General features: G+C 40.6%; 1 protein-coding gene across 2 annotated transcripts in view; it reads left to right on the top strand.

Moving 5' to 3' along the window:
- The window catches only part of si:ch211-11k18.4, an 82,695-nt gene that overhangs the window by 23,204 nt on the left and 42,207 nt on the right, over window positions 1-17,284 (top strand). For both annotated transcript variants that reach the window (XM_047037625.1, XM_047037626.1), the window contains exon 2: window positions 12,698-12,809. In XM_047037625.1, the coding sequence (XP_046893581.1) occupies window positions 12,698-12,809 (112 nt within the window). The remainder of the gene's footprint in view (window positions 1-12,697; window positions 12,810-17,284) is intronic.

A 17,284-nucleotide genomic window follows, 5' to 3' on the forward strand; every position in this document is an offset into this window, starting at 1 on the left:
TTTAAAGGTAGGATTAACGCCAGCTGCAGCAAACACTTACCCCAGCCACGGCTCGTTCGTGATGCCCAGCTAACACATTTACGTTGCCCTGACGTTGTCGCAACGTCACGCGATGACCAAACATACGTTGCCGCAACGTCTTTGGCGACGTTGCGGGACCGTGCATCTGTGGGGCGCCAGTAGGTTGCCGCAACGTAATCTTGTGACGTTGCCAGTCCGTAACCGCGACGTCGTGGCAACGTTAATTTTCCGACGTTGCCAGTCCGTAACCGCGACGTCGTGGCAACGTTATTTTCCGACGTTGCCAGTCCGTAACCGCAACCTCCTAGCAACGTAATTTTCTGACGTTGCCAGTCCGTAACCGCGACGTCGTCGCAATGTTATTTTCCGACGTTGCCAGTCGGTAACCGCAACCTCCTCGCAACGTTGTTTTGGGACGTTGCCAATCCGTAACCGCGACGTCGTGGCAACGTTATTTTCCGACGTTGCCAGTCGGTAACCGCGACCTCCTAGCAACGTTGTTTTGTGACGTTGCCAGTCCGTAACCGCGACTTCCTAGCAACGTAATTTTGTGACGTTGCTAGTCCGTAACTGCGACGTCAACAATTTACTTAATTATGAAGTAACCTTCATATGCAGACCTCATTTGCCCAGAAGGCTACTTGTTTTGGTATAATAGATAGCCAACCTTAGGAGGAATATGTTTGTGTGATGTGTAGCCTGACTCAAGCTAAATCATAAACGAGGCAGCATTTCAGAATCAGAAAGTGTTTTAATCGCCATGAAAGTTTGCACAGACAAGGAATTTACTTTGGCAGGAAGGTATATACATTCACCATATATGAATCCTAAATATGTGGTCTACCTATACTAAAGGGGAGTCAGATGGCTGATCGGTTGGGGAATCAGGCTATTTAATCAGAAGGTTGCCAAATGATGTGTCCTTGGGCAAGGCACTTCACCTTACTTTCCTCCAGGGAATATCCCTGTACTTACTGTAAATAAGAGCGTCTGCTAAAATGACAATGCACAAAGTATGCATGTAACATTTACAATAAAAACTAAAATGGCCAAAATATATACATACGTGATAAAGTGCCACTGCAAAACAAACACTGCAAAGAAAAAAACACTGCAAAACAAACACTGCAAAACAAAAGTGCCAAACAAACAAAGTGCAAAAAATGAATTAAAATCTTCTTCCAGTCCCCGCTATGAGTCCTGTCTGTTGGCCCTGACAAGGAAGCACAAAATAAGTTAGTGTTCGATTAAAATAATCGCACGTGTGAAAAGCGGCTATACAAGTCTTAAAAAATCACATCTAAAATAATATACATCATCAATTAAAATATTATGTGATTCTAGATTTGTGTCATAGCCATGTGAAAGATTGGATATGGAAGTTGCAAACATGATTCATTCACCTGGCTGGTTTTGAATGGGCTGCCGGGGTGTGTTTGAGTGTTTCCTCTATGCGGAGCTCCACAGCTTTCTCTCCCAGTCCCGTCTTCTACTTCATCACAGCGTCTGGAATTAGAAGTCATGAACTTATTGTCAGCACCAATGTGAACGTTGAATGCGTGTAAGCCATAGTTTGTGGGATCTCCAAACACTTACCGCTCTCTTTCGCAACTCCAGCACCTTAAGGCGCTCCTCAAGGTCTTGAAGTTCAGCCTGTGTTTGGGCCACCTGTAGGTCCATCACTGGCACCTCTTCAGTGTGTCTGCCCTGTGGTCGCCTGAACAGGAGAGCCTCTCGCTGGTTCTCTTCCAATGTCTCCATCTTCCGGAGCATAACCTGTAATGTGTCTGTAATTAAAGACAAGTAAAACAAGTTTACAAGAGTTTGCATGATTGGCATTCACTGTGGTTCTTCTAGATTAGCTGTAACATTGATGTACATAACAAATGTTACCTTGATTGGTCTTTGCCCAAGATGGTACAGCTGAATGGGGTATACAAAGCATTAGTAAGACAACATTTGTTGTTTTGACAAATATGTTTCCCCCCACGATCAGAACAACTCAAGTATGCCTTACAATTAGGTATGCCTTACAATGGCAATGGTATGAGTATTTTTTTGAGTGTCTTATATTTGCACTTGCCTGGCTGCCAGCTGTTTTCCGGGGCGCCCTATGGGTTCTCCTCCACCAGACCAGAGTTGACACCTAGAGGTATGGCATCTGGTGATGCAAACGTTTTAAGTCATACTTTTGCTTCAAAGCATAGCCTTTAGGGTTGCCATGGCTCATACAATTATTGACACTGTCATAAACGGTCATTCATTACTTTACCATAATTTCCAAGGGACACAGTACTTGTGATGGTGGTCGGATTACCTGTACAGAAATGAAAGTGGAATGTAGTTTACGTACATAGTAGCCTATTAGTATTGATATTGAAGACGCATCGTATATGTGATATGTTCGAAAGCAGGGCCCCACAGCGTAGCGTCGCACGTGTGTGATTCTGAACATTCCAACCAACTATTTTCCAATGGGCAGAAACTATATGATAAACGCTACAGTATGGCTTCAAGATGTACAATTAGTAGGCTAACAAGTAACACTAGCAAGTAGTAGCATTGGTACGAGTATTATCTTAGGTTGCTAGGTAACGGAAGCTAATTAAAGCTACATAGCTTCCGTTTTGGAAAAATAACTCACGTACTCTGGTGAAAGTGTCTGAAATATTTAGAACTCACGCATCCAAAGGTTAAAACGAATAAACGTATCCAAAAACAAATGTCATGTACAAATTGGAAGAATTAGTGACATGATACTTTTACAGACGCCATTGCTGTGCATGCCATGACCGACTGTGAACGTGATCAGCCACGCGCTAGCGTCTTTGAAAATTCAGGGCTAGCTACTGTAGCTAAATAAACTATTTTGGGACAAGGTTTTCTAACAGTTCTGAACGTTTATTTTCACTGATTCTTTTGAGGGTGATTTTTCAGACGCTAAACTTTGATAACATGTATGCATTTTCAGTATTTCAAAATAACTTTCTGGAGGGTTTAACCTAGCTAGCGAAATCCTAACGTAAACAATGTGAATCTGATATAACGCTATAAACAACTCAATTTCAAACCTATATGCCCCATCCAATTTCTAAAAATATGTTTATATATTTAAAACTATGTCTGTAAAGAAACTCACCTTTGAAGTAACTTAGTTCCAGGTAAAATCCATTGTGTGAAAGACGGTAGGACCCCGGCAAAAACTGTTTAGGAAGCCCAGTTTCAGCAATGCGTTGAAATGGGCATGCGCAAAGTTGTTGCTCAGGGGCAGACTGAGGGGCAGGTTTGCTAAGGAAGAATTGTAATATTCTGTGATGACTTGTCTTTGAAAATGAAACTCTTAAGAGTCGCTTACCTTTTGGTCACATTTAACAATTTTGTATTACAAAACTATTGGAGCACAAATTTGCATTGTGTGGCATACTGCTTTGGTGTGCTATAGCCTACAAATAATGTTTGCTTAATCATGTTACTCATCACACATTGATTGCTTTTGTAGGCTACATGTTTATAGTAAAGAATGAAAGACTAAATTATATTCCACATTCTGTCTTTTTTAATTTACGCTGTGTCTGCATATGAGAACATTGATGACCAATGACCTGCTGGGGCTGAGCAGCACATGAATTTGAGCAGCACATGAATTACATGCAGTGTCTACATTTATATATATAAACCACTATATTGCACTCAAGAACCGTTGTCCTGCGACAAAAATAAGGTAACCAGCCGACCAAGGGACGACGTCGCGGCAACGTTGTCCACGGGTCTAAAAATAAGGTAACCAGCCGACCAAGGTACAACGTCACGGCAACGTTGTCCACGGGATCAAAAATTAACGTAACCAGCCGACCAAGGTACAACGTCGCGGCAACGTTGTCCATGGGACCAAAAAATTACGTAACCAGTCGACCAAGGTACAACGTCGCGGCAACGTTGTCCACGGGATCAAAAATTAACGTAACCAGCCGACCAAGGTACAACGTCGCGGCAACGTTGTCCATGGGACCAAAAAATTACGTAACCAGTCGACCAAGGTACAACGTCGCGGCAACGTTGTCCACGGGATCAAAAATTAACGTAACCAGCCGACCAAGGTACAACGTCGCGGCAACGTTGTCCATGGGACCAAAAAATTACGTAACCAGTCGACCAAGGTACAACGTCGCGGCAACGTTGCCCACGGACCAAAAAATAACGTAACCAACCGACCAAGGTACAACGTCGCGGCAACGTTGCCCACGGACCAAAAGATGACGTTACCAGCCGACCAAGGTACGACGTCGCGGCAACGTCGTCCATGGGACCAAAAAATAACGTAACCAGCCGACCATGGTACGACGTCGCGGCAACGTTGCCCACGGACCTAAAAATGACGTTACCAGCGGACCAAGGTACGACGTCGCGGCAACGTTGCCCACTGGTCTAAAAATAACGTAACCAGCCGACCAAGGTACGACGTCGTGGCAACGTTGCCCATGGGACCAACTGGCAACATTCCCTTTATAACGTTGCTACGACGTTGCCACGACGTTGCCAGAAGGTAACGTCGCGGGTTACCAACTGAGCACTTACTGGCAACGTTGCCGCAACGTCATGTGTTAGCTGGGTGGTCAGCTATGACTGTCTTGAGCTTCGATTTTTGCATATTTCTGTAAAACTTGCTAAAATAAAAACGATCTAGCCAGGTTATTGACACTTTAAGCTCAATGTACATACCTTGTTGTTTGGCCAATTTGGTCGATTGTGGAAAAAAGTCGAACCGTTATTAGTTATGGAGAGCCATCAGGCTAGCTCGATTATGACAATAACAAACATTTCAAGGCATCCACACCTCAAACAAGTTAACCTAGAAGCAAAACTGTACGTCCAATCCAAAAAATAAGGCTATTTTCCGAGACCCAAGACTCTGCCGAAACCATTGATATCTGTGCAGTCAGAAAAACAACTCTTTTGGCAGTTTCCAAAACGTCACCCAATTCTGCTTTCATGGTGCGTGTCTGTTTGGTTGCCACGGTGATGGCGCAGCTGTGCTCGCTAACGAGCTGGGCAGAGAATCACAAATTTAGCTGTAATCCACACCTCAAACAAGTTAACCTAGACGCAAAACTATACGTCCAATCCCAAAAATTAGGATATTTTCCAAGACTCTCCCGAAACCAGACATGTCCTTTATATGTCTGTGCGGTCAGAAATACGACTCTACCGGCAGTTTAAAAACACGTCTACTTTCGAAATTATCTGACGAATTTTACCCACCTCTTAACATCTCATTTTACCCACCTCTTAACATCTCAACGCTTAACAGCATTCTCACAATTAGTGATGGGCATAATTAATCGACGATCGATCATTACGAATTTCGTTGATGACATTATTTGTTCATCGATAAAACTAATGCGTGTTCTGTTGCGTAGTGCGAGTCTTGAAGGAATGCAATGGATTTCGCTATGTGGCAGCAATTAAACATTTTACCAAACAAAGCCAATGTTTGGAAAAAAACGCCACAGGCCTATTCAGTAACCGGCGAGTTTACATGTATTTCAAAAGTAAACATGAAGAGGTCACGACGAAGTGTAGCGTGAGACCATTTTGACTTAAAAATTACTTTGTTCACTGCCAACACTGCAAAGTTGAATATAAATACGACTCCTCCACGACTCAAATGATGTACCACTTGAAGAACGTACATCCGACCCTGTTTAGTGGCGGTGCATCTTGCTCTTGGTGTTAGCACAGAGGAGCTGCGATGCACAACGAGCACAGAAAATTAACGGTTCTGCAAGTCCATCGAGATGGATATGCTACCCTTAAGTATTGTTGAGGAGGAAGGTTTTTATGAAGCTTTGTTAACTAGCCGGGAAAAAAAACGAAGGTCAGTTGTGTTTGAGCACCGGCTTCTAGCTGTCGGCTCCGCTTCTAGGAGTTACATAAATAATTGTTCTTCTTGTAATAGCTACAGATCTCAATGCGGAAACAAGCTGTTTTTGCCATTTTCACTGCATTTTAATATAGCCTATAAATAGAGAATTTTTATATAAATTTCGGGTTTGGACAATAGGACCTTACGGCGGTCGGGATTGGACACAGTGACGTTAAATAAGTCATGTTAAAGTGGAAGGGTTTTCCCTCTCGAGCTTCACTCGCAGTGTATCGACGTGAGAATACAAACAATGTCATGTGACTGGGGGCAGAGGGCAACACTAACATTATGGTGGCAAAATAAATTAACACAGAACTGGATGATATCGCAATTTTATTTTATTTCACTTTACGAATGATGGGATTATCGTATTGATGCAGCCACCTGTGAATGTCCCTGTATGGAGTGCGGGAGAGAGCATGACCGTGCAGCATTTAATGAAAGCTTGGTAAAAAGTGACAAAAACATGAGGCGTCTGCTGTACTCTGCGTGGGAAGCAGTGTTAATTTCGTAGACTAAAACTATGACGAAAAATGTTCGCTAACGACCTTTTTCTCATGACTAAAACGAGACTAAGACCTGACGAAAACGGATCTTTGAAACTAAAAACTATGACTAAATATATTATAACTTTCGTTAACGAGACGAGACAAAAATGTTGGTGGTTGACTAAGTCACAATACTTTTTTTTCTCCAATAATTTTAAAGTTAGATAGATTCCTCCTCTCTGTTTCTTAAGCGCGCTCTCATCTCTACTGCTGTCAGTGGCCGATTTTCGTCTCTCGGCCAAGTTTCGTGCGAGTTAGAGGCGTGTTCGAGCGAGTGTTATCAACCCAGCAATTGGCAAGATATGTCGTGTTGCTATAAAGTACACAGGCAGCATGGCTAATTTAGGTGGTCACCTGAAGAGGCTGCATGGTATTTGTGTGGAGACATCTGCCTCCCCCTCGGATTCAGCTATGGCTACAGTCAGTGGCTAGGTCCACCGGTAACCCTAGCAAGAATAGGAATTCTATATTCTCCGAGAAACAAATCCCTGTTGTGTACTACAAAGTAATACGAGATATAGTTGAGTCATTGAGAAAAACCTTAAAGTAGGACATGAGTTCAATTCAGTGTGTGGTGTTAAATTACTGTTTACAGCAGCTTGACTGCCAGTAATAGTTGACCCTTTTTACATTCAGAGAACACATACAACAGGAAAGAAGGACTGGTTTAAGGCAAGGTCCAGGCCTGATGTTATTTTATCTTTTGTCAGAGACTTTGTTTAATATGTGAAGTAAAACTTTCACTTGTTTAGTTAATTGATGATTTGCTGTCTTACAAAGAAATACATCATTATGTACCATATTAAATTGCATAGCATCATATTCTTTTGCATCGCATCTCATTGAATCACATCTTGTCAAATCGCACTGCATCGCAATAGGGGTGTATCGTATCAGTAGTTGCTTTTATGTATCTTTAATGTATCGGATCGTTGGCAGTGCATCGAGATGTGTATTGCATCGTACTCAGTGATGGAGATGCACATCCCTACTGAGAAGGGGGAAAAAAGGAATTTAATATGGCTATTAAATGTGTCTAAACTTAGACTAAAACTAGACTAAAATGTAATTAGTTTTTGTCGACTAAAACTACACTAAATCTAAGAAGGATTAAAATGACTAAATGTGACTAAAACTAATAAGCATTTTCGTCTAAAGACTAAGACTAAATATAAAATAGCTGCCAAAATTAACACTGGTGGGAAGAAAACCTTTTATCTACAGCGAAAAATTCCACCTCAAATCAATGTGCAAGAAGTTAAAAGATTGAAACTAATAAAACAAGTTGTGAAAAAGTGTTTCATTTGATTCAATTTTATATGATGTAATATGCACAAAGAATATAATAAGGCTGAAAGGTCTAATGCTTTATAGCATACATTCAGGTTGTGCATCATGTTTTTGAAAAGTAAAGTAATTATTAAAGTAACTCATTATTTTAGAAAATAAGTAGTCAGTAAAGTAACTGGAGTACTTTCTTAGAAGTAATCAGTAACTAATTACTATTTCCAAGTAACTTGACCAACACTGCTCTCCAGGACTCTTATCTACACAATCCACCCGGTACGTTCTTATATTGGAGGGTACGTTTATTTTTTGGGGGGAAATCGAGACATAATTTTCGAAAATTCCATGCATTTTTTTTTCGGAAGGAAGGATTAATTTGAACTCTTTGATGTGAAAACGTTAGCTACCTTAGCTAGCTAGCTACTGGCAAGTAGCTTACATTAGCTAGCTCTAACAATGTTAGCTACCAACTGAAGGTTGTCAGTGCAAGCTAGTAAATGTTAGCCAGAGCTTCATTATGGCTCTGATGTTAGCTCTAGCTACTGTACACTCACATAACGGTTCCTATTCAGCACACCAGCATGACAGTCACAACCTATAGACAACAAGCCTCTCATTGTGAAAAAAAAATCCCAGGGTATTAACTTTTTTATATCTGCGAACTTGCTGTTAGTTACTTACTGAAAGTCTAATTAGTACTGGTGCTCAAGTTCAGGATTGTATGCCGCACAAGATGCGGAATATGAGGTTCTGCGAGATTATGTCATTAGAAATATCACAGCACCTGCAATTGTGCTGCGCGGCAGTCGTGTCTACTATAAGTTTGTGGAGGTATACCAGTAGTCATGGCATGTTTGTTAATTGACAGCTTTTGTAACTATGTATTTCCAAGCTACAGGCATTGAAGTATTTTCCTTGCAATACTTTATTTGGTAGTGGTTGTCATGTTGACTGTAAGCTGTTTTAGGAAAAGTAATAGTACTAGTACATGTATGTTTGTATCTGGACAGCCTCTTTTTTTTAAACTTTGTAATAACTACTGTATGTGCACAACAATACCTGGTAGAAGCAAGCCGCTCTGTCCCTAAAAGTGTTTTGTGGAGCCATGCTGTTTGTTGATGTGTTAAATAAACACATCAGTAGCAAGAGGGAGCTTTACTGGTATGTATCCTAGATTTTTAATGGTTTGTGCCCCACCAATTTTCTACATATAAAAATGCCACTGGATATGATTGCTAGATGTAGCATGATTTTATCTACTGTACACATTAGTTCTGGCTATAATTAACTCAGAGTGAAAGATTAAATGTTACAGTAATACACGATCGGACGCAAATTCCACTAATGGTGGGCAATGCAGTCTCACAATATCGATGAAACAACTTTTACACACATGATGCAAGAAATCCAATACGCTAGCTATATGTAACATGATATTTTTTTGTATTTTATTCAGGGTGAAAGATTAAATGTTACAGTATGCCACCGGGCACTCAGGGTAACCAGTCTTGTACTGTACCGCCAACGGAGCTAACTAGCACAGTTACGTTTTGTTACGAGACAGAATTACAAAAACCCCACCAGGAGCACCAACAACATCGGCGACCCTGCGCCATGCCTCATTTTTCATTTTACATATCTGTACGGATACAGAAACGTATCAAACAGGGCGGGGTATGCAGTCACATGTTTGAGTTCATCTTTAAACTGAAGGCTAAAAATGATAACCATGGTTGCTACGTTATGAGAAACAAGAAAACAACCCGATTGGCCATCGCTAGCGAAAATTGCTCCTCATTTTGCATAAAGTTGAGCATGTCGTCGCTCGCATCGCGACGCTGCAGTGGACACGCACCATTAATGCATTATTGCTAGGCTGTTACTAGCAGTAAATAGATAAGATTAGTTATTAGACTGCAGACAAGATGGTTAGGTATGTGGTATGTCACTACCATTTCTAATAGTTTTCTAGCTTTGATAGCATTGTCTTTCAGCTTCTACGGTTAACTGTAGAGCTGGTTCTTGGCCTTTCACTCAGACATGCAAGTTAAGTTTAATCTTAAAAATATTTAGAATTAGTATGTGTATAGCGTAAGGGGTCCCATTATCGTCCACTTAGCTCTCAACGCTCGTCAGGATTTTTAAAAATGTTTTTTAATAAAGTTTGTACATTGTACTTTAATATATAGATACACACCTATATTATAACATTCTGGTTTTAAAATCCAACTGTGCTAGTCACCTTGTCGCAGGCAGACTTAGTGAGCATGCTGTTCAGTGAGGGTGGTTTGGCGCATTCTACTTGAACTCCCCTCGCCGACCAACGCATGCTTCGCGTTGAGGTGGTATAGGTAACTTTAGGCTGGTATTGCTTCGGTGAAAAGATAGCATTCAGTCATTTAGCGGACGCTCTTATCCAGAGCGATAACGTCTTTCCGCTGAGTGTGCATATCCCTTTGGTTTTATTGGATGTTCCATCTTAGTTTTTTGGAACACAAACTTCTCATCCAGAAGTTGCAGATCGGGTGGAATTGTGGGTAGGCTATATTACGTTAAATGTGTTAAACAAAAATAACGAATTAATCCTGTAATTTAATCATGACGCGTTATTTTTCACAGCCCTAATTAAAATTGTATTATCTTCAATACACACCAGCTGTGATAGATCAAGATTGGCTACACTGGGTTCACATGCTTACCTGTTGGTTGTGTCATGGGCCTGGTGAGCGCTGGTTCCTGGGAAGACGGGGACCGGTTTCCAAAATTGTCATGTGCTTGACAGAAAATGGCATGTATCCGTTTTTATTGTATTTGTATTCTCGTCTTTTAAAACCAAATTCAATGGTAATGCATGTAGTCAGAACACACCAGCTGTAACCTGGTTGAAAAACTTGTGAATGAGTGTGTCGGATACATTGTATCCTAGCCTTGATTAAAACTTTCAGTTGCAGACAGCAGCGATAAGAACGGCAATCCAAATGTTGTCAAGGCATCATATTCACTAGAGCAAGCTAGTCTAAAAAATTGGTAAGAAAATGGGAAATCTGGATCCCTTATTGAAGTGGGCAGTTGTCAGATACCCAGCAGATGATATGATATAAAATTAGCTGGAGGTTGACAACTGACAGTTTGATTAGCTACCCACTAGGCTAACTAGACTAATCTATTTCGACCTTCGTGTAGCTCTATCGCGAGTTTGACATAGTCAAACTCGAGCAGAGACTAGTCTTAACGCTAGCTGGCTACATACACACGTGGACAAAATTGTTGATACCCCTTGGTCAATGAAAGAAAAACTCACAATGGTCACAGAAAAAACTTATCTGATAAAAGTAATAATAAAAAAAATTACATGAATGTTAACCAATGAAAGTCAAAAATTGCTTTACAACCATGCTTCAACAGAATTATTTAAAAAAATAAACTCATGGAACAGGCCTAGACAAAAATGATGGTACCCCTAGAAAATACTGAAAATAATGTGACCAAAGGGACATGTTAATTAAAGGTGTGTCGGTAACACTTTAGATGAGCTCACCAAATTCATAATTTATTAACCAATTTGTTACCTTTTAGTTAACATTTGTTCACACAGTTAGGGTTAGGGTTCGGGTTTAGGGTCAGGGTTTAAGTTTTGGTTAGGGTTTAGCTTTACTAATGCTTTACTAATGATACATTTTGTATGAACAACAAATAACTAATGGTGAACAAACCGTTAACTAATAAGTAACAAATTGGTTAATAAATTATGAATTTGGTGAGCTCATCTAAAGTGTTACCGGTGTGTCTACTAATTAGCATCACAGGTGTCTACAATCTTGTAATCAGTCAGTGGGCCTATATATAGGGCTCCAGGTAGTCACTGTGTTGTCTGGTGACATGGTCTGCACCACACTCAACATGGACCAGAGGAAGCAAAGGAAAGAGTTGTCTCAGGAGATTAGAAAGAAAATTATAGACAAGCATGATAAAGGTAAAGGCTATAAGACCATCTCCAAGAAGCTAGATGTTCCTGTGACTACAGTTGCACATATTATTCAGAAATTTAAGGTCCATGGGACTGTAGCCAACCTCCCTGGACGTGGCCGCAGGAGGAACATTTATGAAAAATCAAAGAGACGGATAATCCGAATGGTAACAAAAGAGCCCAGAAAGACTTCTAAAGAGATCCAAGGTGAAGTTAATGCTCAAGGAACATCAGTGTCAGATCGCACCATCCGTCGTTGTTTGAGCCAAAGTGGACTACATGGGAGACGACCAAGGAGGACACCATTGTTGAAAATAAATCATAAAAAAGCTAGACTGGAATATGCCAAACTACATGTTGACAAGCCACAAAGCTTCTGGGAGAATGTCCTATGGACAGATGAGACAAAAATTGAACTATTTGGCAAGGCACATCAGCTTTATGTTCACAGAAGGAAAAATTTAGCATATTGAAGCATGGTTAAAAAGCAATGTCTGACTTTCAATAGGTTAACATTCATAGAATTTGATTTATTATCACATTTGTCGGATTAAAGTTTTTTCTGTGACCATTATGAGTTTTTCTTTCATTGACCGAGGGGTACCACCAATTTTGTCCACGTGTGTATGTCTTTAAGGGTGTATTTAAATATGAACATGTTCATGTCATATTTGGCATAGAGGCAATATAAGATGTATCAATATCGGAGATTTACTTACTTTTGTTGCTGCAGCAAACCGTCTTCAGAACATTTATGGTCAAAACGTTCTCATCTCTAGAGTGGACAGTAATGGGACCCCGAACGTTCGAGAGTTAGAATGAACGATAATGGGACCCCTTGCACTAGGCCTGTATGTACAATATGTGCCATGCTGATAGAACCTTTTTGCTCCTTCCTTGTCGATTGCACATAAACTTTGTGTGACTACTTACAAAACATTTGTTATCCAGGGTTGATATCTATTGCCCAGTCAGTTGGTGTGACACTGCTGCCACCGAGGAAAAAGATCACGGTTATGCTGATGGGGAACCACTCAGCTGGAAAGAGTTCCTTCATCAACTGGTAATGTATAATATTGCTTACTTTCATGTGTGAGTTTTGCATGTGTTGCAGAGAAAATGTAAGTGCATATGCCACACAAACAACCTCTTTGCGATCCAGGCCTGAGGTCGGGCCCGGGATCGCTGAGCCCCCCACGCGCGCGTTGCTGCGCACTGAATTCAATTCAATATAATATATCTTTAGACTGCTACACATGCCATACATTATTGGAAAGTTATGATTCTTGTGATTCTATTGATGTAAACCATGTCAAGATCGAGTCGCAACAGCAGGTACAATCAACGTCTTTGTCCAACCACAAAAATGTCAAGAACGTGAAATAAACATTTTCTACTTTCAAAATGCAAAACATCCCAACAAAAATTGTCTGGTTAAATTCCCAAAGATCCCAACTATCTAACCATGTAAAGTATTTTGTCCAAGACAATGTATTACATCCATAAATAGCCATGATCTCTTGTTGCATCGTGTTAAGTTCGCAGACGGAGGAATACTAGCTGACTAGTTCAGAAGTATAAGTTATCTTGTTTACGTAGCTAGAACTAGAATAAGCCACTTTAATGGAACGGAACTCTCGCTGAAGTAAGCGAGATTTGTCGAAATAAGCCTGGCTTTTCCTTAATCTACGTTGATGAAACACCCCCAGGTCGGAAACTGAACTGGGGCCTGTACTACGAATCAAGATTAACATGCTCTGAGGCCTGTTCCATAAAGAGAGTTTACCGAATAAGCCAGACTTATGTCAGTTAGTCAGACTCATTTCTTGTTCATTCGGTTCCATAAAGCTAGCTCAACATAGTTCGAACTCTGTTACTATGGCAACTTAGGCTGCGAAACTAGTCTGGTCAGGGTCAGACTAACTGTCAGGCTTAGCGTGACTTGGTGCTTAACAAGACGTTCCTGTAACACTGACCCAACGGGAAGATGATGATTTACCAAGTATATTCTAATTTTCTTAGTCTCATCAGTTCAATATGTTCAACATTGATAGAAAATCAACGTAAATAGCCTACATAGGCTACAACATTTAGCCTAATGCATTAAACAATGATAAACAATGCTTTGATATAGGCTACGCACCATAGCCGTTAAATGTATGGATGTTAGTTTGTGATTTCAAATGTTTAGGCATCAGGCATAGGCCTATATCTCAATCTAAATTATCCGAGTAAAATTATCATAGCAATATAATTGTTAACAGTAGCACTAGCCTACAATTGCAAAACGAACCCAAATCCGCCCTCCATTTCCCCGACACAAAACCCATGTTAAAAAGTTAGGCTACTGGATAATGTTTTTATTAATAGTAGGCTATTTATTTTAAACGATGTCAAAAAAGTCAATTTAGATTAGTTTAGAGGGTATTTTTGAATCAACGAAGGTCTAAAAAGGTCCTCAACCTACGTATCCTATCGTTCACGACGTCAATCATGGCGTGTCATTTTACTTTGATTGAAGCGGTGGATGAGGGAGCTGTCATTGTACACGATTTAAAGGGGACGTTCTTTCTGTAAGAAGTCATGTGGCCGTGTGCATTGCTTTTGCCGTGGTGGATTGTATGATCCATGTTTTACCTCTCGGGCTGTTAAAAAATAGGGTGCACGCGCAATTAGCTTGACTACGTAAATCTGACTTGAATTAGTAGGACTGCGTGAGCTGAAATTGGCCTTTATGAAACCGCTTAAGCCCCGCTTGACTAACTAAACTTATTCAAGTCTGGTTTAGGACTTTAAGTCAAGCTTTTTTGAGCGGCCTTTATGGAATAGGCCCCTCGATTACTTTCAGTTACCTGGCTCCACAAAGCCTAACAATCGCAATCACGATAAGCGGTATCACGACGGCGGTTATCAACTCTCTAACTCAACCCAGATCTTTCCAATCTAGAGACGTGCGCGTTCACATAAAGGGGCGGTGTTTGCACCGTATGTCCAATCGCAAACATGGACAAAACAAGAGACTCATATTTCACGCAGGAGCAGACAATAATCTTACAAACTTTGTCTACTCCTGCTGCGTGAAATATTGTCATACAAACATATCAGGAATACAGACATATAATACAGGCAAAAATCAACACAGTCGCTGCTGCCAATCTGGCAGGAAATAGCAGATGCTGTAAATGCGTAAGCTACATGACTTATTGAAATCACTGCCCCAGGCACAAGATGTGACCATAATTACACTTGTGCATTCCATAACGTTTAACTTTTGTTGCTGTATTATTTAAGTTGCAACCCTGGCAGTGGCAAACGATCGTGGGAGCAAATAAAAATAAATATAAAAACATAATTCAAAATGGCAAGGCTGAATTGCCTGAGTCAGTCCCTTTTGTAAGATATTGGTATACAAAGGGATTATAGAACAAGGAAATTACTTGCATCCAACAGGAAGAAAAATTAGGCAAAGAAAACCGGAGGGGGCCCTCCTCCACAGGACTTCACTCCTGCTGAGGAGCTGGAGCTCCAGGAAATACAATATAATTCATGTTTAGGTTTTATATTGTCTGGCTTCCCAGAATAGCTCAATTTGCAGACCTAGCGAGCCCCAATTCCGTTTGTGTGGTATTTACCATCATCAGAATCAGAATCACAGGTGCTTCAAAGTCCCTAGAGACGATTTGGCTTTTGCAACAAAACCATTTAAGATAATTATGATAATAGAATTAAGAAGTAGAATGTAGTATAGTTCTGTTCAGTATCGCTAACCATGGCAAATGGATTTAGAAGAACAACAATATCCGTGCTGATCTTGAATTAAATTGACGATTGCAAAGTTTCCATCTTTTGACGACGCCAAATGGAATAGGTGCTAGCTAATGTTTGCTCCATCGGTTTGTTTGTTAGCTATGCTAATGCAGCTAGCTTAGTGTGTGTGAACCCTGCCAACATAGTGAAATTGCTGTGGTGCGATTAATTGGATTAATTTCACGTTAGCTAGGCCTACCTGCATTTCATGGGTCTGTGCCCCGAGCCTTTAGTCGCCAGCAGTGTCGTCAGCGCCTGATGGTCTGTGTGGATGGTGAAGGCCGCCCGTACAGATACACATACCAGCGTTCACATGCCCACAGGCAGGCCAGGGCCTCCCTCTCCCCAACCGAGTTCTTCTGCTCGGGAAAGGGGAACAGGGGAACTGAATTCTCAGAACACCGGCCGCATGTAGGAGAGCACGAGTGTGACATCACACGCAAGTACGCTTTTCTTGAAGACACAATAGCCGACAGCTTTTATCACTGTGGCTAACTGCCTGCTTTGGCGCATAAAAGTACATTTTTTTCTGAATACCAGTACGGTACCGGTATACCATGCAGCCCTAGTTATGTGTGTTCTTGCATTTAAATGCGACATGGGGGGATTCTTAAAAAAAAAAAAACATATGGCTTTGAAGGGAGATGGTGGGATATTATGGTTTGAATTTGGCTGCATCTGTGCAGACAAAATATTTTATTTATTTAATGTTTTTTGGCAAAATCTGGCCTTTCTATTCTTGAGATTTATGAAAGGTTTGTATCTTGTGGGGAACCCTCTGTATTTGCTCCCGTGAAGTATTCTTATATGCTTATACCTCCTGGAGAGTGTTCCTCACTTGGCTGGATGCTGTGAAGTAGGCATGGACCGGTATCACATTTTGACTGTATGATAAGCTTGAGAAAAAATATCACGGTATTGTGATTACAGCCCTAAAATATTTTAGTTTAACACAATATATTTTATTCTTAAGCAACATATCAAATTGTTTGAACAGCAGTAAACATGTCAAGTTAAATAGTTCAATTCTCAGTTGTGTTTTTTTTACAAACAGTACATTATTATTATTATATTATTTAACTTTTACACATACAGACGGTGAGAGACCTAAATAAAAGTAAGTATGTAAAGCAACTAAATGTAGGCCTTAATTATTTTACTAAATTGCAGAAATGTAGTAGCAGGGCTCTCAAGTTTGATCAAAAGTTTGGCTTGAGATCACCATACCGTTTTGGTAGGCTGGTTTTGAGCTTCCTCAGGTTGCTTCTAAATAATAAGGCTCGGGAGAGGTTGGGTTCAGTAAAAAATGCAAAGGCTCTTTATTGCATCAAACAAGAAAACATTCGTTGAGATTACTCTTCGCTCAAGAGTTAATCTGACATTACAAAAGATGTTATACAATATTTATACGGTTGATTGGACATCCCATAATGGTACTTAAACCCTGGACGTGGCTGTTGTTTAGTCTGTGGCAAGCTAGTTTCCCCTACTTTCGGATCAAGGTCCTAGTTTAATCTACCTGTGTTCCCTATTTAATCTAGTTCCCCCATAATGTCTGCCTGATATTGATAGAAGTTTGCCTGTGAGTGCCCCTTATCCCTCGGTTAGTCAATGATGTTGTTGATCTTGGCTATGGGAACAGTCATCCCGCTTAGATGACTGTTAGTTGCATCAGCTTGTCTTTCACAAGTAGGTGTTAAATTGGGGCACCTTTGTACCCTCCTTAGTCTT

This window comes from Hypomesus transpacificus, chromosome 17, assembly GCF_021917145.1.
Source record: "Hypomesus transpacificus isolate Combined female chromosome 17, fHypTra1, whole genome shotgun sequence".
NCBI classification, from domain to species: domain Eukaryota; kingdom Metazoa; phylum Chordata; class Actinopteri; order Osmeriformes; family Osmeridae; genus Hypomesus; species Hypomesus transpacificus.